We start from the raw sequence: 27454 nt of genomic DNA, 5'->3' as shown, positions 1-27454 counted from the left end.
GATACCAGATATTCTATATCTGGCTTTCATTCTTTAGCTTCAGATAAGAACATCTTTCCGTGAATTTATCATAAGAATACAAAAACATGAAATAGATTATCTGATGTCACTATACTAAATCAGCCTAGCATCAATGAAGTGAACAGTGACAAAGAGTGGGATGAGCTCGTGATCAATAGGAGACTATTAAAGGGCAGACCATTCATTTTACTGTATCCATTCCTTTGAATTGATGCATGTTAAGAACCTTTTTTCCTTTTAAGTTTTGAGTTTCAGTGACATCCATTGCAGTAAGCTACATGCATGAAATGCCATGAGCAATAAAATACAACACATCTTCTTCGTAGCGTTCATGTTGCATCAACATTACAAGCCTAAAGCTCAAGTATACATGGATGTTGAAAGAACTGTCTGAGGAGAATATGAATGCATCATTGGTCTTGGCCGATGGCTGAACTACCTTATGACATTATAATGATTCATGGGCGCCAAAACGTCAACATGTTGACCTGGTACATACCAGACACTAAAAAGGGTCATCAAATAAGATTTGTTTGTTCATTTTTGCCTCAGAGCCCAGACCAGATCATAGAATGTTCCAAATGGATAGGGTTCATCCTTAGTAGAGCACACGTGTGCTGAGAAGGTCCCGTCGAAATCCGCTCAAAGAGTTTTAAAATTTCTTTTTAGTGTGCAAATTGAAATCTTGATATCCATGGCATGATGCTTGGGCACCAAAATCTGCAGAAATTCTCCTCTGGGGACCATGAATACCCATTCAAGATAACAAGGCAAAATGGCCAAGAGATGTGATATCTTGGACAGACAAACCATACAACTTCAATTAAAGCCAGGACTATCATTTGTTTGATTGTATTTCATTTGTTATTTACGACATCTATTGCACGTCTGTTCGTCCTGGAAGAGGGATCGCTCATCATCCTCTACCGCTCTTCCTGAGGTTCCTTTTTTTTCCCCCTGTTACATGGGCTATTGTTTCGGGAGTTTTTCCTTGGGTGATGTGAGGGTCTAAGGGCAGAGGGATGTCGTACACTGTAAAGCCCTCTGAGGCAAACCATGTTTTGTGATAATGGGCTCTATAAATAAAATTGAGTTGACTTGGCTTATTTGCTTTATCCAATGAACTCAGCAGGCTTATATTTGGGACAGGCTCTTTATTCCTTTCACACAAAACTTGTACAATTATTATTTAACCTTTTGAGACCTGGACACAGTGGCTTTATTTTGCTCAAAAATATGGGAAGAAAAAATCCACAGAATAACAAGTAAGTAAAACAAACAAACAAACACAGAGCATGAAATGACCTGAAAAAAAGTGCTTCAAAATTATAATACTTGTGTAAAATAATATTAAATATATAATTATAATCATTATAAATACAGTTCAGTGGACATTTTTCTCTAGGTTTAAAAAAAGTATTCTAGATCTTTTAATGTCTTTTTTGAATCTTGTTTACTATGCTGATAATACCGTCTTCTTTTGTGTTCATGGCTCCAGTAAATTAACTGAGTGATTAAATTGTAGAGAATATTACCATGCTAATGATGTGTGTAGTATGTCCATATCAACAAAACTTTAAATATATATATACATATTGTATGATCTAACCATCAAACTAAGTTTTTTTTTTTTTTTTTTTTTTTTTTTCCAGTATCCAACAACCTGGTTTTATACATCCAAATAACTTCTATTAAAAATAAACTGCATGGCAACTAGACTGAGTCTCTAATGTAGACAGGCCTTAATTTGTCAAACTGTGTCAGTAAAAGGGACTGGGCCTTGAATTGGCATATAGGCTTTCATTTGAAGTTTTATAGTTCTAATTGTTTGTGAAGGGAAAAAACAAATCAGCGCACTGCTAGCTTATCTAGACAGTCGAAAGATAAACCTTCATGCTCACTTGCATGCCTTGGTCTCAGTATCTCATAATAATCCCCATTTGAGTAATTTGTATCTATTACCAGCCCTGGTATCAATGGAGAGGTATTCAGACACTGAGTCAAAGCAGTATGACAAATGCTTTCTAGCACAGTTGACTGTACTGAATGAGTAACTTCCAGATCTGTGACTCCCACTCATCTAACTAAAGATAGGCCCTGGAGTCCCTGGCTTCCAGTTGGAGCAGCACTGTGATGATTTGCTGTACCTGAGAATAAAAGCCTTTCGTGCTCTGAACCACTTTCATGCCACATTGTATCCTATCACGCCCCTAAATATCTGTAAAGATTGGGTAATTGCCTTCCCACTGTTACAAATGCAGCCTCAGAGTCTGTGTGGGGACCTTGATGCCAGGGAAGACCGTACAAACAGAAACAGTGTGAGACAGAGGAAGAAATAGAAATAGTGTCACTCTTTGACTGCTTTGCCTCAAACACCGACATCAAAATCCTATTTGAAAGTGGAGATGGAGGCTCGGTGCTGATGGATGAATGATATTCTCTGTGTCTCTCGGCTTCCCTCTCTGTAGGCTCACTGGGATGGTCTGACCGGGAGAATCACTTTCAACCGGACCAATGGCTTGAGGACAGACTTTGACCTCGATGTCATTAGTCTGAAGGAGGAGGGGCTTGAAAAGGTAGTGTGTCTTTAATGTGTGTGTTTGTGCACTTGTGTGCCCTGATATAACTATATGATGATGAGAAAAAAACACAACTAAACAACCTGTGATTTACGGAAGATCAACACACACACACACACACACACACACACACACAATTAATCTGCCATGATACCCCATTAACATGTACAGTGTGTGCAAATGCACAGCTAAATGCGGTATCGTCTGCAAATGTATGTGATGTCCATTCATTGAGGGCTTTCAGGTTACTCTCAGGCAGCCATATTAGAGATCTACAAGTTATGGATAGTGAATTATTTATTTTATTTAACATTTATTTAATCAGGTTTGTCCCAATGAGATTCATAAACCGTTTTTTCAAGGGAGACCTGGCCAAGACGGTTAGTAGTGGAAACACAAAGTTGCAGACAGAGAAACAAAGGGAGACAAAATACAATTTGCAAACACTTTAACTTGCATTACAACAATATCTATAAGTCAAAAGAGAACTTTCTGGGAATCAGTTGTATAACCACGCAGGCTCAAAACATTGACATCCTATAGACTCTGCTTCTAAGGTTTCATTTTAGATTTAAAAACAATTAACAACCCCAGCTGACTTGACTTTCAAGTCACTCTGCAAAAAGATTTCAGGCTGAGGGTGCAGAAAATCCCCTTTCCCACCTTCTGTCTGAGTGTCTGAGTGTTTGACAGAGAGCATAACAAGGTCCTGAGAACGCAATGAATACTGTCAGTACTTTTCTGCATGTACAAAAACATGTAGGTAGTGTGGGAGAGTACCAAGAATTGCCTTATATACAAAGGTGTACCAATGTTTAATGAATGGCATACAGCATAGCAAATCCAAGCTTACCTCACATATCCAAACAGACTGAATTTTCATTTCTTTAAGTTGATTAGAAGTTGAAGATTAGACATCTCACAGTGGGCGTAATTACTTTTCACATATCAAAATAAGTTATATTCTATGTGAATTGTTTGGGGCATGTTAACACATTTCATATGACTTTATCTGGTGTCCATGCAGGCAGTTAAGGTGGAATCTCTAATCAGAATGATTTCTATTGGATTGAAGAAATATTGCCTGTGTAACCACAGCTAATGATTGACTTTTTCTACTATCAGAATTATCCGAAAGATGCTTTAACAACTTAAAAATAAGTAGTTTGAAATGGCTGCTAGCTGGAATCTTATACTTGTGACATCAGGGGGCCGTATTCATAAAAATTCTGAGAATACTGTCACAGAACTCCTTAGCTCCTTCTAGGAAAGAGTCCTAGCTGACTAGAGATTCAGGAAAGTTCTCAGAGCAACTCTAAGCAAGAGAGAGACAGAAATCTTTATCCTAGTGAGGAAGTGTGGTTTGTCTTGTTGCTTTGTATGATGCAGTCTTTTATCAGATGTGATTGGTTGTCACAGACACACCTTTTTGTGAGCCTGCAAGGTGTGGACACCCAGTGAAGTGCATTATAACTTAACCGCGTCACAATATGAATGAAAGCCTGTTTGTTTGATTATTATACAACAGTGACACCCGACCAAGCAATTTGATTAGTCGAGAGGCATTCCATAAGTGCTGATGTAGGAGTAAAACATCACTGGGACTGTTAACTTTTAACTCTGCATGTGTCACTTTGTTAATTAGTCTAAGAGTGAAAGTGGGATATGTTTATATTATGGTGTAAGCACAGGTTCAAACAGCTAGTTGGAGTTCATGTAGCTGTCAGTTGGTCAGGTTGAGGGAGGAGAGAAGAGAGGAGAGAGAGAGGAGTGGTGGGGCGAGCAAGAAAGGATGGTAATTTGAAGTGTGTCTCGAGCTGACTGTACATGCACTGGAGCTACTAAAAGTTATGAGGAAGCCCAGGAGGGGGCAGCTGTGACGGACGGGTTTTGGTAAACCGCCGTTCACTGGGAGTAAACCAGCTGTTACAGATGTTGCAAGGATGTGCAGTGAGACAGGGACACACTCGTCTGACACTGTCCACAGCCTGAGAGACACCGACACTCACTCACACACACACGCCGTCTGATACGGGACTCGAGGTAACAGAGATCACGGCAGTGAGCGGACTCGCACTGCAGCAACGATCAGTCTGATCAAACTAACTCATCTGAATCTCACAGGCTGCCGAAGTGTCTGTTAACAGACTCTGATTTCACTGAAAACACAGAGATAAATGTTCATGAAGACCAAGCTAACACAGATCAGCAAGCATCGTGCAGGAAAATGTTTATGCGTTGCTAGGCAACAGCTGTCACGTCCTGTGGTTGTGGAACTATTTGTGTCAGAAGAGTCAAAAAAATCATTAAATAAACAAACAAATCATAATCTGTTGTCACTTGTTACTATTAACAAAAAAAGACGCGTGTAGAACTGTTGTATAAAAGCAATATCACACTTGAGGTCGTGTGTTGTGCTGTATATTATCACAGCTGTGATTATCTTTGGCACTAGGCCTGCAGCCTCATGTCTACGACCAAATCACAGCTGTAATGATATATGAGCACAACATCACTCCCTCTCGTGTGATATTGCTTAATTGATATTTAGGTGGTTATCTCCTCATTGTGTTGGGTGGGTGATGTGAGCGCATCTCTAATGAGCTCGACCACAAACATTCCTCCTGCACCATCTAATCTGTAGTGTTTCATTTCCTCACTGTCATCCAGAATCTAGAGAATATTCCTCCAACCTCTTTGTCCACTATTTTCTCCTGCATAAGAAACTCCTAAGCCCCTTAAAAGTCCTCCTCCCTACTCTTAACAGCCGCTTACCTTAGGAGCTCTCTTAAGGGCTGAGATGCTTTGTGGATAACTTCTATTTATACTAAGAACTAGTTTTAAACTTTAAGTGGAAATTCTTAAAAAAAAAAACGTTTTAATTCAAAGAATTTTGTTAGAATTTCATTACAAGGACCAACTCTTTGTACTAGGAAGCTTTGTGTCCTGACGCAGGACTTTTAGTAGTCAACATAATGTGGGTGTACAGTGTTTTTGGACTTTTCAAAAGTCCTCTTTAACCAAACAAGGTATTTGGATTAATATTTGTAATAAAATAAATAAATCAATAATAGTGATAAATAAAAATAAAAAAAAAAAGCTCATACATGTGCAGGCTAATAGTCATGTAATAATGTTCATCCACAATATACTGTAAGCAACATTAACCAAATTGTATTTATATATTTGTTTATTTATGTTAATTATATATTTTTTAATCACAAGACCAATGCAAGCCACATAAATCACAGAGACCTGAGCATTCTTCCATTTTTTCTGTGTTTTCTCCCCTTATACCACAGCTCCCCAAACTGAGACCAGAACAGAAATAAATGCATTATTGGATATCACACTAATGGCAACAATCATGACAAATTTGCCAATACTTTACACATGATATATATATATAAATGAATGAATATTTGGATAAAAATGATTTTTAAAAAAAAAAAAAAAAAAAAGCAAATAAATTGGAAAATAATGAAAAAACAATTTAAGAAAAAGAGGTCTCCAGGTTTTTCAAAAAATGAAGGGAATTTTATTTTGAACCAAAGTATTCTCCATTACTTATTAAAACAGCAACATGGCACACAGTATTTTTTATTGCTCTTGTAAAATGTAGCCTGTTTCATAATGAAAACCCCCTCCCCTGAAAATGATATGAGTCTGTTTTTTTGTACACCACAGTTGCAGAAAAGAAATACACAGGACCTTTGCATGACCCATCCATTTCTTTCTAACACTCAATAATTAGATTCAGCTACCAGATGAAACTGGTTCTCAAAGCTCAATGCTACATTATTACAATAGCATTGTGATCTGATTGTAAGCAAGCATGGTGATGTACCTAAATCTGAAAAAATCTTGTAGTGAGAGCTTCCACGTAAAACAAACAAGCACAAAGTATATGAAGACAGCATGGAGACTGCTTTCCATATTAACTTCTTCAGCAGTCTCGAACCCAAAATTTGGAGCCTGACATTGCTGTTTTCCAGTTAGAGTGGAGCCATCGGAATCTGGAATATTTAAATAGCTCAGTAAACTGTCTCATGAGATCCAATGTGCCTCGCGAGACAAGTCGAAATGCTTCACCTCCTTTTGCTCAATTAACATACTGCCGAGTCAGCTGCAGACACCAACAGTAAAAAAAAAGTTTGTTTATGAAAATGACTCATTCATAGTTTTTGAGCAAACAGCAGCTGCCCCAAATCCCTAAACTAATGTTTTAAAACTTAGCAGAGTTTAGTTGGATTGGAAACCACTGACAGTGTCTCAGAGTTGTGATGAGTGCAGAATATGGGGAAGTTTATAGTGTCACAGTGTACCACATCATGACTAACTTTTTCAGATGTGCCAGATGGCCCCCCAACCATTTTCAAATTCACAATAAAAATAAAGTGATTCACATAAAGAATTGATTTTGTACTTTTAGTATACATAAGGTGCCAGAGTGCTTAAAACAGCATCAACATAGAGCTTGTTGATCAAAAAAAAGTGCCAGTAGGGGATTCCCTGCAGCCCCACAACAGAGGTCCTAGCTAAGCCCCTATCGTCCTAAAATCTTAAAATCTTAGAAATTTCATAAAATCCCAGAAATTCCTAAAATCCTTGAAACATCTTAACATCCCAAACATGCCCTAAAATCCTAGAAATATGTATGGGGCTGCTACAGCTGGCCTCTGGCTTCCTGTCATTTAGGAAAAATGGCCCCCAAGCAAAACATGTTGAGTATCCCTTAACTACTTGAAAGAAAGAGGGGAAATCCACAGTCAAAGCCAACTAATGTGGGAGTTTTTTTGCAATATTTATTTTTTATTTTTCACTTATTTATTTATTTTTCGTGACTTACCATCTCTGTGTTTCCCTTTCCATGTTTTCTTACATGGATAGGGCTATTTTCTGTTTGTTGCTGTATTCCGGTTTGCATCTCAAAAAGTGTTCAGCCTCAATGTGAAAGGAGATTTTTTGTTGTTGTGTTTTTGTGGCTTTTGTATGACGGCTGGAAGGATTTTTTGCAGGCCAGATTTATTCAACACAAATGGCAAGTGACAGCCAACACTACAGACATTATATCCAGTAAGCTTACAAAACACTCAGACTCTGTTTGTTGCCTGCCAGGAATTCAAACTTCTTATTCTCTTATTTTATTTACAACCCTCTCAGATTTGCTCCCATCTCTGTGCATAATAATGGCTGACATAAAAGATGGTTTTGTGGATATTTGGGGATAGAAGAAAGAATGAAAAGAAGAAAGAAGACTGTGACAGTTATGGGGCATTTAGACCTAAAACAGCACAAAAACATCAAGGGGCCTCAGTGTTGACAAAAGGTCGGTTAGACAGATAGACCTATGGGTTAAGGAGCTTATCTAATGCACTGCACAGAGAAGATTCTACAACTCTGGATAGTTGTCTTTTCTTCATTCTGGAGGTCGAACAGGTCGTCAGCTAATCACAGGGTTGCCAGTTTGATCCCCAGTGCCCCCTGTCCACATGTCAAAATGTCCTTCAGCAGCCCAGTCACCAGAAAAAAAGGCGGTGTTGTACATATTGCACACCATAAGTTAGATTCAAATATGTTAAATTTTCATATTGCATATGTTTTATATCAATGCTTCTAAAATGATGTAGTATCTGAGCTGACGTTGTCAGGTGGAAGGGGATGGTGGATGGCACGTTATCCACACCTGCCAAGCTGCAGACAGATTACAAACAATGGAACCATTTGTGATTTAGTGAGTTATTGCTGTATTTCCAGTTGCTTTGTGGGCACGAAACATAGCGTTTTGCCGTTACCTGTTGTTGTTTTTCTAGCAGGGAACACCAGAGGCACCAAAAGCAGTAGTGTTTTTTTAACATGAGGTGGTATTTCAGGCAATTCAAAAATGCCATATTTTGCAAAACTGCTCTTCAATTCGGGTCAATTCAATTTTATTTATAAAGCCCATTATCACAAAACACAGTTTGCCTCAGAGGGCTTTACAGCATATGACATCCCTCTGTCTTTAAACAGAGGGAGGTAAGAAAAACTCTCCAAAAAATCCCTGTAACGGGGGAAAAAAATGGAAGAAACCTCAGAAAGAGCAGCGAAGGAGGGACCCCTCTTCCAGGACAAATAAACATGCAATAGATGTTGTAAATAACAATTAAATTAAAATAATGACAAAAAAGGAAGAGAAAGAGAGAGGGGGAGAGATGCACAGCAGTAATGGTAACAACAGTATGTCACATTACAATAGTGATAGGTGTAAAATTACTAAATGCACTCTATGATAGCATGTGTTGTTATGTGCAGATATTGTGGGTGGTGATAAAAGTCCCATGCATATATTGATAGTGGAGGCATGGCGCATAATAATGGCAGTAGAAGGTCGCATCAAGCACGATCATGGTATCGGTGCAACCAGGACCCAAAAAACACATGTGCAGCTTCAGACAGGATCACAGCAACGGCAAAACCAAGACCACAATTCAAGGTGAGCCAGGGGTACACTATAAGTGCAGCCACAGCACAAGCATGGCCCAAAGTAGGGTCACAGCACCAGTACAGCTATCACCACGATCAGGCGCAGCCAAGATTGCAGCCAAGATCTGGGAAAACTAGGAAACAAGGGAGCACAAATGCTCCGGAGACACAATGGAGTTAGCGCAATGCAATAAACAGACATGAGCATTTGCAGATGGAGGGAGCAAAAGAAGGAAAAAGGAGCTCTTAGAAAGTTCCTCGGCAGATTAAACCTATGTCAGCCTAATTAGGGGCTGGTCCAGGCAATGTGAGCCAGCCCTTGATGTAAGCTTTATCAAAGAGGAAGGTCTTAAGTCTACCCTTAAAAGTGGAAACGGTGTCTGAATTCCTGACCGAAACTGGAAGATGGTTCCATAAAAGAGGAGCGTGATAACTGGAGGCTCTGGCTTCTATCCTACTTTTGAGACTTTGGGATCCACAAGTAACCCTGCAATGGAAACACTTTTGTTTTTTAAAGGTCATGATGCTTTGGCTATATGGAAGTTTTGAATCCCCTTGCCTTTCCATTATCGCTCCATAACACACCTACATGGCCTTGGATCGGAAATAATGACGGCTAGTGTGGTGGCTTCAATAGAAATAAAGCTGCTAATGTTTTGAACATCCATCTGCATGCTTCTTGGAAAGCTATCACCAGAGGAGAAGTTGCCTTAACATTACTCAGTGGAAAAGCAGGACATTTCTCAAAAAAAGGTCACACAAGTTTTGCGTGAATCTGTAATGGAAACCCACCAAATGACTCCATCATGACAGCAATGGGGTGAATCAGTGGGTTACAGTTTAGATGTCACTCTTAACATCCTTTACAGTTTTCTGCTGCAGCTCAGCTTGGAAACTCTACTGACTGTAACTAAAATATTTGCTTGATTTGGCTGACATCCAGACCCTACCTCCACCCTGTGGCATGTCATGGTATATGTGTCAACATGTGTTTGTGAACACATATGAATAGGTGCATTTACAGTTTACCTCTTTTCCCAGGAATTGCACCACCATTGTTCAGCAGCAAATTTAAGATTCATGAGATTATCAGCAGGAATATAACCTGTTCACACCGCCATTACAAAAAATATTCTCCAATGCAACCGCAAGCACTTCACACTTCAGCATCCTCACTGGTGTACGCCTCTCAGCAGCACCTGACCTCTGGTCTGTGTGCGCCTGCACCTCCATGAATAATTTACTCTATTAATAAAAACCCCTTCAGAAGCCCTCCAGCCTCATGAAGCCTGAATTAAAGAGTTGATTTGCAATTACAAAGCCTATCTCTAGCCCTCGTACGGGGCATCAGAGGAGCCCTGAGGAGTGTGTGGCTGGTGTGGGTTGGAGTGTTTGTGGTCCCCATGCTGAGGTTGGCAGGGTTGGATTGGATGCAGCTGAAGGTGCTGACGAGGGGGCTCGGGCATGGAGACTTGAGGGAGAGCTGAGAGGAAAAAAGAAGCCTTGAGGCACGTTCTGATAGCTTCCCCTCCTTCCCCCTTGCCCCCTCCTCCTTTTAGCCTGCCCCAGTGTTGTCCTCCAACTCTGCAAAAGGCCATTGGGCCAATCCAGATCCTAGATCATCTCGAACATTATTCCCCGCGGAAGTCTAGAAGAAAGTCCCCCTGACAGTGTTGAGGGTTCACACAGCTGTCAACTGTGTCCTCAGGGTGCTGCATATTATCCTCTGTATGGATCCAGCATAGAAAAATGAAGTCTGAGCACAGTATATGTATATGCTGTACATGTCTTCCTGTGTTTGGTAGTGTTACCAAAGAAAAAACAAAACGTCTTATGTACAGACAAATATAAACACTACACTACTAAACACAGCCCAGGATCCCTTGCACTTGCATCCCCAATGGGAGATGTAGTGATGGTAATGCAGGAAGTGGTGAGTCATTCATGTGACAAGACAGAAGTTAAGAGTGTAGAACAGAGGCTCTCAAAGGTCCAAATCTGATTTATACTAAAAGCCAAAAGTCGGGAACTATTGGTGATCAGCAGATGACTTTTATTACATTTGCTCATAACTAATAAAAGTATGTTCAAGTTTAAGGCAGTCTGAGAAAAAAATACATACACATACATACATATGGATAGTAAGATTCTCACCACATTGGCAATGTAATTTAGACTGACAGGAGACTTAAATCTGGCATCCTCGTGCCCACAGGACAGAACGTGAATGCCGTTAGTGGTTAACAAACTTGCTGATTTTTGAATGGACGCCTGTAGGCAACAATAAACTCTGACACTTGATGACTTAAATGCCATACCTTCACTAACTGTCAACGATGTCAAATGGGGAAACAATTACGTTTAAGGCTTAATCTCGGGCCAGGATCGTTGTAACGATCTCCAAATAGACTATATTCTACAAAACTAAAAAAATATTGATAGGTGTATATATATATATATATATAATTGTTTATATATATAATTCATTCCTAATACAAGGTGTGGGCTTGGTCCGGATTGACTTGCTGTCCAGTCCTGATCCAGACTTTGAGAACATCTGGTGTAGAGGTTTGGATGGTCAATGGTCATAGAGTGCACATGACTTTAATAAAAGAGATCACAGCCTGGTCGCCACAAGAAATTGTTGGCAATGTGTATTTCTGCAAACCACAAATATGTTGCATTTTTTTATTTCAATCAAATCATGTCACCATCAGTAATCTGATGTTGTATATGAGATGACTTTGTCCTCTGGGGGTGGAGGGCATGGTGGATTAAGGGTCACCTTGGCGAGACACCTGCCAAGCTGCTCTCAGACCAACCATCAAGCAAGATATTGCTGCGTTTACAGCAGCTCTGTAGGCACTAACAGAGTTTTCTTTTGGCAACTCATTGCTATGTTTCCAGTGGGAATAGTGCCACAAAAAGAGTGTAATTTAACCCAAAACATGATATTTTCCTAAGCATAACCAAGTTTTTTATCTTGCCTAAACCTAACCAGACACTGACCACAGTGTTGCATGTAAAGAAATGTAAAATTGCTAGGTTTTTGGGACATTGTTTACATGCACATGTAATAAATCTCTGGTTTGCAGAAATGCACAGTGCCAACATTTCTTCTGGTGTTGGATTGTTACAGACCTGCGGGTTAGGTTTGCCATGATCTTTTCATGACATCAAGAAGTTTTTTAAGTTGCCTGACCTGAACCAAACAGAAGTAGTAAAAAGTGAGAATTTTCAAAAAGGTAGCATTGTTCTGATTCTTGCAGAGTTGTCCAATATCAGCATTCTTTTCTGGCATTAGGGCTGTTTCTGGAGATCTTTGCCGAGAGGAGTGTTAATGGTAATTATATATCTCAGAGGTTTGCAGAGGTGCTGATATTTAATTGATTCAAATGTCGATATAGCATTTCATGAACCTGTGTGTCAAAAAAGCTGATTGTCAGTTGCAAGACATTTTTTTTCTACCTAAAAGGAATATAAGTATAAAAGGAAAGCATTTCAAACATTTGTGATGTTCACTCAAATCAGGACAAGGCGGCATCTTCCAGCCTTTAGTCGCTATTGCTTTAGATTTTTATTTTTATTTTTTTTTTGAATTTCCAGTCAGACAACAGAATAAGTTGTTATTTCGGTTATTGATGTTCCTAAATATCAGACTGAAACAGAAGTGCATTAACCCTGTTTTGTTTGAGTTGCTCTTCTTCCTTCCACCGAGAGCAAGCTTCTTAGACAAATTGCCCATGCTTTCATGACAAATGGTAGAAATTTCAGATGAGCTAAATGCAAAGCGGTCGAGTTTTGGTGTTTATATGGAAAAAAGTCGTCTGGCGTACCCAGCACTAGTGGTGCTATGTTTAAATGCCACGGCACATAGTTTGGTATGCCTGCATAACCAGTATTTTACATGATTCTATCTGCACTGAAACCAAATTAAAAAAAAATAAGCAAAAAACAAATTGTAAACCAAGGTACAAGGTAGATGTATTGTCACTTTTTGTAAATGTGGTTTAAGAAGAAATTAAATTTAAGTTGATCCTAAATCCTGCTACATCTTTTGAAAAGTTGAAGAGTCTCACAGCCTGGGGAAAGAAGCTGCTCTGTAGTCTGGTGGTTCTGCAGCAGATACTTCTGTATCTTTTTCCAGATGGCAGCAGGGTGAACAGGCTGTGGCTGGGGTGGCTGCTGTCTTTCAGTATGTTTTGGGCTCTGTGCAGACACCTCACTTCACAGATGCTCTGTAGATGGGAACCAGTGATGTTCTGAGCAGTTTTAATCACCCACTGCACAATTTATTGTGTTTTGCAGATTGGTACCTGGGATCCTCCAAGTGGCCTGAACATGACAGACAACCAGAAGGGGAAGACGACGAATGTTTCTGATTCCTTATCCAATCGATCCTTGGTTGTCTCCACCATACTGGTAATTTATTCATTCAGTTAATCTATTTTTTGTTGTCTGAATTGTTGCTGTTGCACTTACACCACCAGAATAATTTCCCTCATTGGATACCAAGCTTTTATTTACTTTTATTTCACAGAGAATCAAAAAAGGCAGTAGAAGGACCCGCAAATAGCATTTGAAGTTTTGTGTGTAATGTAAAGACCATAGGAAAACTATGCTGATGGCTAGGGTCAAATCTGCAGTGGGGAATGTGATGAGCATATTCTTATATTCTTAGCATGTTGTATGTTTGGGGAAAAGGTTTCTATTATAAGAATTTTTTTGTCGGTGAACCGTGTGAGTCAAAGTGGAGCTGGATTTTGTAAACTTACCTTTGTTAAATGCTACTGTTGTTCTGGGCTTTATATGAGTAGCTACAGGAAAACTAGGCTAGCAACTAGGCTAATTTATGCAATATAAATTGTTGTAGGCTCATGCTGATAATGTTAGCATGTTGTATATTTGGGGAAATGTGTCTAATATAAGACAAATGTTTTGTCGTTGAACCATGCGAGTTATAATGGATCTGAATTTTGCAATGCAACCTTTGTTAAGTGTTGCTGTCTTTCCTGGCTTCATATTTGTACAGGAAAACTCTGTTAGCTGCTATGCTAATTTTTGCATATGTATATGTCTAGCAAAAGATGATTGTTTTGTCTCCAAACCTTGTGAGTTATATTGGAGCTTACTTTTGTACTTTCGCTTAATGTTGTTGCTATTAAGCCAAGTTTTATGTGTGTTTTACACGTGTTAGTTTAATCAATCAAACTTAACTTCTATGAACAGAAACACACACACCACAAATATACAGTAAATGCTACAAATGGTGTAGGCCACTTGTGAAGGCTTCAGCGTTGAGCTTTTATGGAACCATAAATCAGCCTTGACAGTGGCGGGACAATCAGAGGGAAACAGAATGCAGCTGAATGGGAAGCTTATCTCACAGTCCACATCAGTGGAGTCAGATTGGTATTTTGATCAGGTCTTTGGTAAAGAAAACACAAACCTGCTCTGTACAGTTCAATGACGTTAACAGAATTTCTGCATAACGTCTGCAAAGTCCAAACAGTTTAAACCTCGCTGCCATTTTCCACAATGTGCAAATTAAATATTGCAGCTTTAAATGTCTGTTTATAGCCAAATCAAATTGTAATGGTGCTTTATGTGGGACCAATTATAGAAGGCTCGAACAGCTCTCAGCCATAACAGACTCCCTCCAAAGATGTCATTATTTTTAAGCTTTTCCTCTTGAAAAATCCTTCACTGCTTTGCCTGAGCTGCCCTTTCTGTTTAGAGCACTTTCTGGGGATGCTGCTCTCCGACTCAATTGAAGTAGAGTACCCCAAAGCACTGCACTCCCAAATTGCCAGTTGACTTCACCACTGTGGAGGACTCCAATTTGGTGGGAGCAGGCTCAGGCAGGAAAAATTGACTGATTGATTGTCCAATAAGATTTCATGGTTTACGGCTCTGCCTCCTACCGACCAATTTATCAGGCATATTGTGTTATTGTCTCTCTGCCAGTGGTGCCAAAATCCAAGGAATTCAGACATAACGTTGAGAGTAGGCCGTAAAATGTGTCTATTCTCTGTCTTCTACGCAGTGATTTCCTCTAGTGATATACAGCAACATAAGAAAATTGCATGAGAAATAATTAATTTTGCTTTATAGCTACAATGGAGGTCTTAGACTACATTTCTTTAAACTTTAGAGATGTCCAAAGTCACTGTATCTGTTTAACCAAAAACTTAAAATAAAAATAAAAAAGTTACTGTTATTTTCTGGCCTAATATTATTACATTGATATAATAATATTGGCATAAAAGTAATTACAAAATATATTTCCACATTTTCAGAATTCGATTTTCTTTTTTCTACTTTATGTTTTGACATTGAGGAAATGACCACAGACTTCAGCTTAAAACTACAGGTTTTAAGCACCATTTTGATGTTTAGGTGGCAGGATTTTGAAAGAAGTCCAGCTGCCATACACAGTTTTGACTTGTAACTCCAGAGATTCCCTGAGTGATCGCAGGGAACTATGATGTGGGTCGACCCAGCTGTGGTCTCGGGTGGGTTCCGGAAAGCTCAGTACAAAATGTCACCAGTTTGGGAGGACGGGTCAAGAAATAATTTACAGAAACATATTGCATGAAATAGTCCACCTTCCCCCTTTGTCTCCCCCTTCTCTTTGTCTCTCTGCCTCTCTCTAACACACCTCTGAGAGCGCCACAGCGTTCACTCTTGTCTCTGTTCTGAGAATGTTGACCCTGTAATGCATAAAGTAGTAGTGCAGTATTAACAAAAAAAAAATCCTTACTCACTAAGTACTCACTTACAACTACTTCATGAAATCAAAGTCTACTGTTGCAAACAGAAAAGGCATTTGTATTTTGTGGTCATCTGCAGTGATATGAATCAATTTGAAGAAACATAAAGGCAGACACACACACATGTCAATTATGTACATAGTAAATGTACTTTTGTAGCACTTTTCTAGTTGTCTAGTTGTTACATTCACCCATTCACACACACATTCACATACTGGTGGCCGAGCCTCCCCCCAATGTTAAAATGCTCAACTTTACAGAAGGAAATCCACGTTCACAACCTGGTACAAAAAACTGTTTGTCTCCCAAGCTAAATTTAACATGACAAACCTTTGAAACCTGGATTGATATCACTTTTCTTCTGCTGCATTTGCGGGTCGACTTAGCAAAAAATGTCCCACAAATAGCCACAAATTAGTCTGTTTGTATGATTATTATTCACAAAAGTTAGTGAGGAATATACAGAGAGCTATATTTATACAAAGCATAATAATGTTTGAAATTAGTTTTAAAGATAAGTAAATTTTTTAAGCTTGTTTTTGAGGGTTTTTATTTTTTAGTTTGTTTTATTTATTCATTCAATGTCATTTTCAAATTGTTTACTTGTACATTTTACTAATTTCTAGCTAACCTGTTGGTCATTTATAAGTTGCTCATTGCCATCTTGTCATGTTTTTGGAAGAAATCAAGCCTTTTTGCCTGTGTTTCAAAGGGTTAATGTTATGTTAAAATATTCCTTCAGGGGCTCTATAACTTCACAAAGATACTGCTGAGTTCACAACATGCTATCAGTGCACACAGCATTAACAACAACAACAAAAAACAATGAACTGAATTACCACCACCTTATTGCCAAATGGAGCTGTCGTTTTCCTGTCATCTAATGATTTCCTTACCATACCTCCTGTGTGTGTGAACACATACATGCCTGTACTCTTACAAACAGCAGGCACAGACTGTGTGCCGCGTGAAATCCATGACAGTGGAGGGAAACTTGTAGAAGCAAGTCAAATTAAAGCCATTTATGATCCTGTTATTGAGGAGGCAAGCGTAAAAATAACAATATCAAGTAAATTGCGGGTTGTCATTATTTATCGTGGGCCTTCTTTCCTTCCGCGCGTGCTGTGAAGTGATTGGATTGCAGTTATTAGCAAAGACTCTGCACGGCTGTAATTGCCATATCAGGACTGAGTCATGGGGAGATGTGTGATGGCTGTGAGCAGCGAGGAGAAGAAGGGAGGGCTGACAATAATTGGGTTTGTTACATTTGATTGATGCACACTTTCATCCAGCTTCTCATCATTTTCTCAGGGATTATGTACTATAAAACATGATGTAATTACTGTTGAGATCTTGGCCTATCAACAGTTTATCTACTTTGGAAATCACTCCCGTAATGTTGCGGTGGAAATGAAGTACCTTTAGGCTAATGGCTGGGGCTGCAGATAATATACTGTGTAATGTCTTAGAGAGAGCAAGGAGCAGGCCTGCCTCCTCTTCTACTGAAACACAGTTTCAAACGTCTGCAGGAGAATAGGAGAGCTTCATTCCGACTGCTTTAATATACACAACAACCGACTGCTTTAATATACACAACAACGGTCAAACTCAGGGTTAGTGTTGCGCAAAATTTAACCCTTGGGGCCTGCTTTAATATTACACACTCTCAGCTCTCTGCGCACAAACTGCACTTTTCAAGATGAAGCTTTAAAAATGATCATACATTAATATTATTTTATACTTTTGGTGAGTTAACGTTTTAACCAACATCAGTCCTAATCGTATATATATCAAATATTTATTCATTTTCAGAAGTTTAACCCTTTAAATGTTAGGTTTTTGTCATAACTCTGTCATAACTTTTTAGATAAAATTAAACTCACAACTAATGAATAATGTTCAATATACTACATGCTAAAAAGATTATTCTTGTTTCTTATTATCACAGCCTGGGATTTATCAATGATTTGCAGCAACAATATTTTTTTATGCATTATTACTGTTCTATGCACAAATTTGCTTTTCAAAATCAGGCTACAAAAAAAATAATACATTAATATGATTTTCTACTTTCACTGTCATGTACTTCTATATTTTAAAGCAACATAAGTCCTAATCGTAAATATCAGATTAATTATGAGAATTTTAACCCTTTAAATGTTAGGTTTTTTTTTCATGATTCCACTATGTTATTAGATGAGAAAACAAAAATATTCAATACACAACATGCAGAGCAGATTTTTTATTTTATTATTTAATGATCACAATCCGGGATATGTCAATGATTTGCAGCAACACTGATTGTGACAGCGCGCCTAATGGAAATAGCATGTATTTTCTCCAGATGCTAAATATGATAAAAATGATGTTATAAAGTGGAAAATAGTAAAAATGACAAATTGACAAGTTTCAATGTAACCGCCCCATAACAATGTGCAAATGCAATGTATCCATGGTTTGTACAGTGCCAACATTTTGGTTGTCCAAAAGTATAATCAAAATGATTCATTTGATGGTTAGGTTTAGGCAGAAAAGCTACCTGGTTATGAGGGAACTTTTGTCATTATTGCAAACAAACCCATAAAAAGATCAAGTAACGATAAGTGAGTCAGTTTTTCAATATTTTCTGTACTTCTCTACCCTTCCAGCACCAAAACCACTGATTCATACCTAAAAAGGTAAATCTACAAGAACGTAATACTCCCAAATATATAGCATTATTAAAAAATAAACAAACAAACAAACAAACAAAAAATACTCAGTAATTTTCAAAACCAGCTGGTCACTGTAGTTTTTATTGACCATTACTCGAACAGGAAGAGAGTTTGCTGGGGACTATTTTCAGTGGCAAAGTAATCCAAATTAAGTGCTCTAGTGAGTGATTTATGCAGCAAAACAGTGTTTCAAATGAATTACAGTGTGAGTCAAAATCAACTACAGTGTGTGTGTTCATGATAATGAAAGAACATGTCATCCTGTGCAACAGTGTGGCTCATTGATGTGTCTGAATACTGTAGTTTTTGAGCTCTATGGTAGAGGAAGAACATACAGTATATAAGGCTTTGATAAACACACAACATTTTATAGTACATAATCTGCAATGTAAAAAAAAATGTCAGCATGGTCTTTACTTTGTAAAACCTCAGGAAGCTATTTTTTATTTTATTTTTTTTCAATTTTCACCTGGCTATATTAAAAAGAAGGTTGTTGGGAACTTTATGTTGTATATGATGTTGAAAATTTCAGTTTTTGTATTTTTTTTAAATATATTTTGCAAATTCTAAATTTTGACAAAAATATTTTCTTTTTTTTCTTGTAAATGCATGTTGGTTCAAAATGTTGGTCATCGGTCTCATTAACTACTTATTATTGGTACCAGAATCAACAGTAAAAAAAATATATATCAGTATCCCCTATTACATACATTGATGGTTTGGCTGTGCGCAGGATTTGATGACAATAAGTCTTCATTCAAAATATTTCTAAGCTACAGTTGCAGTCATTCTGACACACCTCTGAGAGCGCCACAGCGTTCACTCTTGTCTCTGTTCTGAGAATGTTGCCCCTGTAATGCATAAAGTTGGCTCCTAAAGAGTGAGTGGGTGCAGTATTAACAAAAAAAAATCCTTACTCACTAAGTACTCACTTACAACTACTTCATGAAATCAAAGTCTACTGTTGCAAACAGAAAAGACATATTATTACATTCTGTGCAGTCAGTTAGAGAAAATATATACCTTTATGCAGCGGTGACTCACTGCATTGTCTGCTTCGTACACAACCCACTACAGATCCAAAACAAGAAACTTGAGTTAAGTCAGTCAAGTACATAATCTCTTCACATTTATATTTGCATTTTTCAAAAGTTGTAGTTTTCATATCGGAATTAAAGGTGAAACTTAACACTGAGAGTTCTTGTAGAGCAAATAGATCAGTAGATGTTTAGAACACTGTTGAGAATTTTAATTGAAACAGAATTAATTGTGACTTTAATGTACCATCACTGTGCGAACTACCAATGATCAAAACAAATCGGTATCCTTCCTCTTCAAAAAATGAAAAAATAAAAAGTAAGAGAGAGAGAGAGAGTAAACCCACTGATTAAAATATGCCTGAACAACAGAACAGCCTCTGGTCAGGTCTCATTTCCATTTGGCTGGGAGTATTCAGGGCAACTGTTCTTGGATGAGATGTGAGGAAATGGAAACAGGCAACCCACAGACCTTACAGGATGTTTCACAGTTAGCAAAAAAACAGATGTGGAAAGATAATTAATAAATATGAAGAGTTTCATTAATCACTCGATCACACTGACAAATAAGTACCGTAAAGGATCATTAAGCTAAATGCCCAAGTTTTCAAACAGATGTTGTTAGTTTAACATATTCTGACGATTATCTGCTGTGTGATGCATCTCTATTTCTACATCTCACATTTCTAAAATGTAATGAGGGTCTTTCTTCTCCTTTTTTGGATGCTCTGGTACTATGGAGTTTCTGTCAGGTTTCAGCCTCAATACCTGCCTGAACTCAACCCGGCATAGATAACCACAGAAGATGCAGGACAACTTCACTTTCAACTCATTTTATTGAAATGATCATTGTTGAAGTGAGAGTGTTAGAGGTTTGAAACCTCAAAGAAAAAGGAAAACAAGTCATTTTAGTTAATTAAGTCAATAAATTATTTTCTTGAATAACATAAATCATGTCAGGTACAATCAATCAATCTGTGGCTTGAATAAAGTCACTTGATTTCAATCAAATAGTTAAATGGGGACATTGTTTTATTATGTTAAATATTCAATTTAATCAACATCATGCTGTACCAAATATTTATTAAATGTATTTATTGCAAATTTAAATATGTTAAACAATTAATTCCAAGCAAATCAATCAGTGTTAATGACTCAAAATTATAAAATACACCAATGAATCCCTTAATCACCTAATCAAATATCTGTATAAATGAACTTAAATTATGGCCTCGTCCTTTAAACCATTTCATTGACACCTAAGCTCTGAAATATTACATCTGTAATCAAGCCAGAAATTCACAAACAACTTGGATCAGCCACAGATTACAGCATTAAACACTGAAGTGAACAATCGCAACACCGTCACACAAGTCACAGAAATTAAACAACATATGGCTTAAAAGCTATCTTAACTGCACAAATAGACGTGCAACAAAATACAAATGGCAGCTGACTTTACTGCCAGTTAATACATCTACAGAATCAGGTTTCATTAGATCACCTGGAACTCCAAATGCACTAAACTGCAAATAAGTCTGTTTCTCTGTGATTTTGTTTTCAACATAAAGCCTTATTTTAGCTATGATAACTGACATACGCTCATTCAAGCTAGCATTATCATTTCTAGTGGCCCTCTGCCAGATCAGCATTTAAACATTATTTGAACCACTCATGTTCAAAAAAACAGAGGCAGAGAGAAACAAACTGAAAGGTATACTTTGCAAGATTTTCCTGAGAACACATTATGTAGACTCAAACACAAGTAATCCATCTCAGCCCTCACAGCAACTCTCACCTCTCAACTCTAACATTATCTTAACATGTGTGATTGGTTGTCACGGGCATGTCCTTTTGTGAGCCTCTAAGGTGTGGATACCCAGTGGAAATGAGATGAACTGCATCACAATATAAGAATGTGACAGCAGTTTTTGTGTTATCACAGTGCTGTACTGTTGCATTTTTACAGTTGTAAATATTTTAGCATTGTTAAAAATATCAGTATTTCTAACAATATATCATAACATTGGATGGGAGATGCATGTTAATGAGATCAACTATGAATATAATTTCTGCACCATCTAATCTGTTGTGTTTCTGGAGAATATTTCTCTGACTTCTATGTCTTTCCACCATTTTTTTTCCTCTGCTAAAGAAACACTTAAGCCTCTTAAGATTCCTACTTTCTACTCCTAACAGCTATTCACCTCAGGAGCTCTCCTAAGGGCTAAGATGCTTTGTGAATAACTTTTATTTGTACTAGGACCTACTCTTAACTTTAAGGGGAAATTCAAAGAAAGCGTCATCATTTCAAGAGTTCTTCTGTTCTAGGAAGCATTGTGAAGGCCCCAGGACTTCACAAAAGTAGTAGTGATCAGACAGAAAGCAGCATTCAACCAGTATGAAGCTACAAAACGCAGAGACAGTGCCAAAAACTCCACAAATATAGTGAAATGATGTGTTGTGAACCAGGCTCCAGAGCAGACTGTGGGTCCATAAGACTGATTCTCTTCTTTGTATGCAAAATATATGCAAATCATACTGTCCTTGCCCCTCCCATCAAAATACTCCCCTTAAAAAAAAGGGTAAAAAAACCCACCAACACTGAGAGGCATAAAGAACAAATCAGCAGATTATCATTGAAAAATACATTAAAAATGCAAAAAATTGAAGAAAATGAAAAATCTTTTTTTATGCTTGTGTTTAATTATTTTTAATTAACTGTCACTGTTCAAGTTCCATACAGGGGCCAATGCTGCCATCATCTGATGTGGAACTAAATCAGATTATAATCTAACTATATTGACTCAAATATCATAAAAATGATTGGAGTTCTTTCTGTTAATGTCCCTTGGAATATTGTCCCCATGGCAACACAGTTAAGAGAATCTCTTTGTTTGATTACTGATTAAATCATTTTTGAATAGCCTTAAATTTAGACAAGATATTGTGGTTTTTTTTTGTTTGTTTGTTTTTTATAAACAATATATTTATTTAAAAAATTCTTTGTGCATATATCAGGGTTATTTTTTCATGCTATAACAACATTTAAACATTTCTTCAAAATATTTCTTATAATAGGTGTGTCCTATCAAAATGTGTTAATATGCACATATTGTGGTAATAACAAAACAAATATGTCATCATAAAATGTATATATAATTAATATATATTGTATGAAAAGGATCCTGTTTTAAGATAATTCTGATCTAACAAAATTTTTAGCAGACTCTTAGGAACGTTCCGGGGGATATTACATATATATATCACCATGTATTCAGTATGCTGCTTTGTTATGTTTAAGCCAATGGGCAGTCTAAGATCACACTTCCACTGCATGCTGAGAGCACCTGATGATTTGCTTTGTGCTGCGTTGCACGGAGAGGAATCAATAATACTAAAATAAATGTTTAAAAATGACTCAAATAAGGCACTATCATTTGTTTTTACTGAGGCACAAAATCCATTGTTTTTAATTTGTTGGAGAAGAATGAGCTTGGTTTTGTGTTTAAGGAGAGTCTGCAGAGAGGCACGGATGTGGTGTAGCTTTAATTAGGTTTGTTTCACAGAGATACTCAGCTTCTCCTTCACTCTATCTTTTTAATTAAAGATGCTGCGGCCTCTGTCTGCAGCCAGCCTTGCCGCAGGAGACACCGTGGAGAGGCTGTGTTTAGGTTTTTATGTTTGTGTGTACTCAGGGTAGCAAGGTTAGGGAGTGACCCTGTTCCAAAAGTGACAAATGCCATTACTGGTTAACTGATAAGCCAAAAACTATGTTCTAGTATGTCATGCAATTGGAATACAGCTGAATAATTTAAATGTATTTCACGAATTGATTATGTCTTTTTTTTTAACATAACTTTTCTGTCAGTTGTTAAGATATGCCATAAATAATATTACCCCCCGCTTTCCACATTTATGAGCAGTACATGAAAAGTAAGTAAATACTTCAACAGTAAAAAAAAAACAATAACACAATAAAGACATAGTTGTAAATCTGTGCAGTTATATAAATACATTTTTAACCAAACAGTTTAAACTCCCCTGTGAATGACTATATTATATGTTTTATTACACTCCATAATTTCTTTATAAGCCAATAACAATAAAGTTAAATTTAATTAAAGTTAATTTTATTTTTCAACTTATTTTGTAAAATTGCACTTAATGTATTGAAATATTTAATAATGTTTAATATTGTTGACCCACCCTTAAAAACATTAATAAAAAAGATTAATAATACTATTAATTATACTTTTATTATCATTATTATTATTATTGTTATTATTATTATTATTATTGTTGTTGTTTAGTAGTAGTAGTAGTAGAATAAAAACTGGCATGACATTTCACAGGGGCTCCTTGACCTCTGACCTCAAGATATTTGAATATGAAAGGTAATATTTTCGCCTATTCTAAACATGGTTTATTTGAGTCTTGAGTCTTGAAAATTCAATGAGGCCAATTTTATTCATGTATGATGATTCCAGTTTCCATAGCAGCCATTTTATTGTCGTGAGACCTTTTTTTTTTTTCTACTTGACATCATAGTATAATATGACCTATTGTGACCTCTAAGAAAATCAAAATGTAATCAACCTTTGCAGCCACAAACTACAGACAGTGGGCATTCAAAGGAATGACGGCTTTCTGGGAAATGTCCTTTGTTAAAAATAGTCCACCTTTGCCTTAATAAGGATAGAAACTTTTTATTTTATTTTATTTATTTATTTATTTATTCATTTATTTTTGGCCCATTGCAATACACAAAAAGGGTGGTAAAAAGGGATGCTTTTTAGGGGAAAAATGCCAAAAAACAGTTGAAGAAACAGTTGTTCACCAGTGTTGGCCTTAGTGTTCCAGTTGCGATGAAAAACGTACATATTTGTTTCTAAAAATGACTTTTTTGTTTTCAGTTAATTGATATAAAAGGCTAACATATCAAATATGAAACAAAATTATATCCATGAATGCTAATATATATATATATATATATATATATATATATATATATATATATATATATATATATATATATATATATATCTAAAAAAAAAAATCAAAGTCTTTATATATTTATATATATATATATATATATATATATATATATATATATATATACATGTATAAAGACTTTGATTTAGAGAAAAAAAGATAAATATTGAATTTTCTGGCTATTATTTCATGGTTCAGGCTTTACAGAGCTACTTCCAGCACTGTGTATGTTGCACAGAGGACAAGTAGAGTTTCAGTTGTTGCAGTGGCAGTTGCAGTCATGTATATATGTAAAGTCAAAGTGAAATCTTTTTTAAATATATTTTACCAGTTGATTGCACGGTGACAGCAGTGTTAACCCTTTCATAAATTAATTGATATTTTTTGGCTTGCTGTGATAAAATGTGTTTCCTCCATGACTCCACGGTGCAGATTGCACACACAGTGCATCAGCAACACATGTACTGTATGTAATCTTATTGGGCCCTGTGCTCATGTGTCAGATTAGGTACGTCACTGGGCCCATGTTGATACGATTAATTGGGATTAAAGCGTGTGAATAGCAGCTGGAGAGCCACGCCAGATGAATCAAACCGTGCCATTAAGAATTCCTTTGAACAGCATCTCTGTTGAAGCTTTAATTCATAAATGACAGTCATTGCTAAATCTCTGCTGGTCAGTGTTGGCCTTAATCAAACCAGAATCAACAAATTTCATGAATTATTGCATAATTTCAATGACTGGAGCAGAGGAGGCTTTGGAGTTGACTAATGATCAGATCTGCGTCAGTATAATCCAAATTGTTAGTTATCGTCTCCTCTGCCATTGCACCAGTGTTCAACCAAATCTCTGAAATTACAGAATGAAAGCAACATTTCTCTTATGATGTTGCTACTTCTGCAGAAACATTAAAAACTCCTCCATGCACCATTCCCTTTTTCACAGATGGAAGATGAGAGCTTTTGTAATGTCCAGAAAGAATCCCAGGTATAACTGACTGCACCAGTGAGAGATGCTTTTTGTTAATGTGCCCAGCCATGCTTTATGATAATTACAGTCTTTCACAGCTGACAGGAGGTGAGAGGTCAGAAGCTGCTAATGGGCTCACAATAGCGTCTTTGTGCTCCACATGCTTGATAACACTTGTTCTGCTAGTGAACATGGCAGCAAATAGCGACGGGGAGAAAATGGTCACATTATAAAAAGAGGAAATAAATTATCTTTTAAAGGGGCTGAGGAGGAATTCACTGTCACTGTGGTCAAACTGGCATTTGACAGAGATAAAAATAAAGCAAAATTGTTCAGCTATGTGTACACCTTTAATGAGGCATGTGCGTGTACTGTGTAAGGTAGGGTACAGAGCACACTGCAGAGGCAAAGTGCAGTACTGTAACAGGAAAGCATTGGGGAATTCAATAAGCAAAAACTATAGACTGTATAGATAATGGACATAGCCACTAGAGCTGGATCCAAATATTTGGCTATTCCAGATTTTCAGTTTGCAATTTAGGCATTTGGATATTCTTTTTGTTTTGTTTTGTTTTTTCTTTTTGCAGAGGATGAATAATTTCAGTGTTTGTTGTTCTGCTGCTGCACACAGTGACAGAAGTGATCATTTTACCCCACACTTTTCAATTTAGAACACTGGACACATTGCCCCCCCACGAAAGCTACGATTTTTCATTGTTGATTAATGGCAAAGCTCTGGACTCCAGAAAATGGTATTCAAGACAGCCCTAGTAGCCACTGTGACGTCACCCATTTTAAAGCCTTGAGTTTAGCATTTCGGCTGTCACTATCTTGGATTTTTTGGAGTCCATAGTGACTAACTGCATTCCAGTATATTACCATACTATTTAGTATGCTAGAAAAGGGATTAATAAGTCCCAAGACAAAGTATACTAAATGCAGTATGCCAAAAATCCCAGGATGTTCAGCTGCATCCGGTATTTTGCAGCATACAAGCCAGCATGCTTTTCTTAATGTTCTGACTCATAATCTCTACATGGACTGAGCTGCAGACTGATGACAGCTGATGGACAGCTGATTGACAGCCGACAGAAGACGCAGTGACTGATCTTAGCACATTAAGGTGACAGCTGGTGGTAATATTTGGAATATAAATTGTTTTAGTGAAAAAGATAATCATAGAGATATCTAACAACGACAAAGAAAATGCACAAAACAACGATAGAGAAATGCATGAAGGCTAATTTCATTGATTCTAAATTATTTGAATCCACAGTGTGTGCAGGTATAACTGAAAGGTTAAACTACAAACATTTCTGCACATGCACACATCAAATCAGAATTCACATTGGGTCATGACTACTCCACCTTGACACCTTGCTAAAATTCACTTTAAATTGCAGATGGCTATATTGTGGCTGGAGTGATCCTATCCCAAAGCATTCTTTGGATTCTGTATATTTCACTCTCAGGCAACCTTTATTTCCCTTTGTTTCATTACTGTGCAGTCAATGTGTTTACAGTGCTTCATTCACTGTAATAGAGAGTGGAGGTAATGGTGAGGAAGATGTGCAGTGTCTTTGTTAGATGTGTTACTGAAAAGGAGATTGCAGAGCCTTAATGATCTCCATCGGCATCAGAAACTCAGCCCGAGCTGACCAATAACAAACCTTCCATGCAGCTCTTAACCCTCTATGGTTTTATGATGCCAGTTGGTAAAAAAAAAAAAAGCAAATCTTTTTTGTCATAATATAGATGAAGTTAACATAATTCAAAGACATTTTCAAACAAATATATAGTTTTTGGTGTACATGTGTGCTTATGTTACCTTAAAGCAATGCTGTACCATGATGGTAAGAAATGAAATAAAAGAGGGTAATGTTCAAATGTTAATAACATTG

The 27454-nt window shown here is 37.2% G+C and overlaps 1 protein-coding gene across 1 annotated transcript in view; it reads left to right on the top strand.

The window, feature by feature from the left end:
- Positions 1-27454, top strand: part of grik2 (glutamate receptor, ionotropic, kainate 2) — a 342742-nt gene that overhangs the window by 217919 nt on the left and 97369 nt on the right. Inside the window, exons 8-9 of the mRNA XM_042489444.1 lie at positions 2490-2597; positions 13374-13487. Of these exons, the coding sequence (XP_042345378.1) occupies positions 2490-2597; positions 13374-13487 (222 nt within the window). The remainder of the gene's footprint in view (positions 1-2489; positions 2598-13373; positions 13488-27454) is intronic.

Source organism: Plectropomus leopardus, chromosome 7 (assembly GCF_008729295.1).
Source record: "Plectropomus leopardus isolate mb chromosome 7, YSFRI_Pleo_2.0, whole genome shotgun sequence".
Classification (NCBI taxonomy): Eukaryota; Metazoa; Chordata; class Actinopteri; order Perciformes; family Serranidae; genus Plectropomus; species Plectropomus leopardus.
This window is presented reverse-complemented; position numbering and strand designations above follow the sequence as displayed.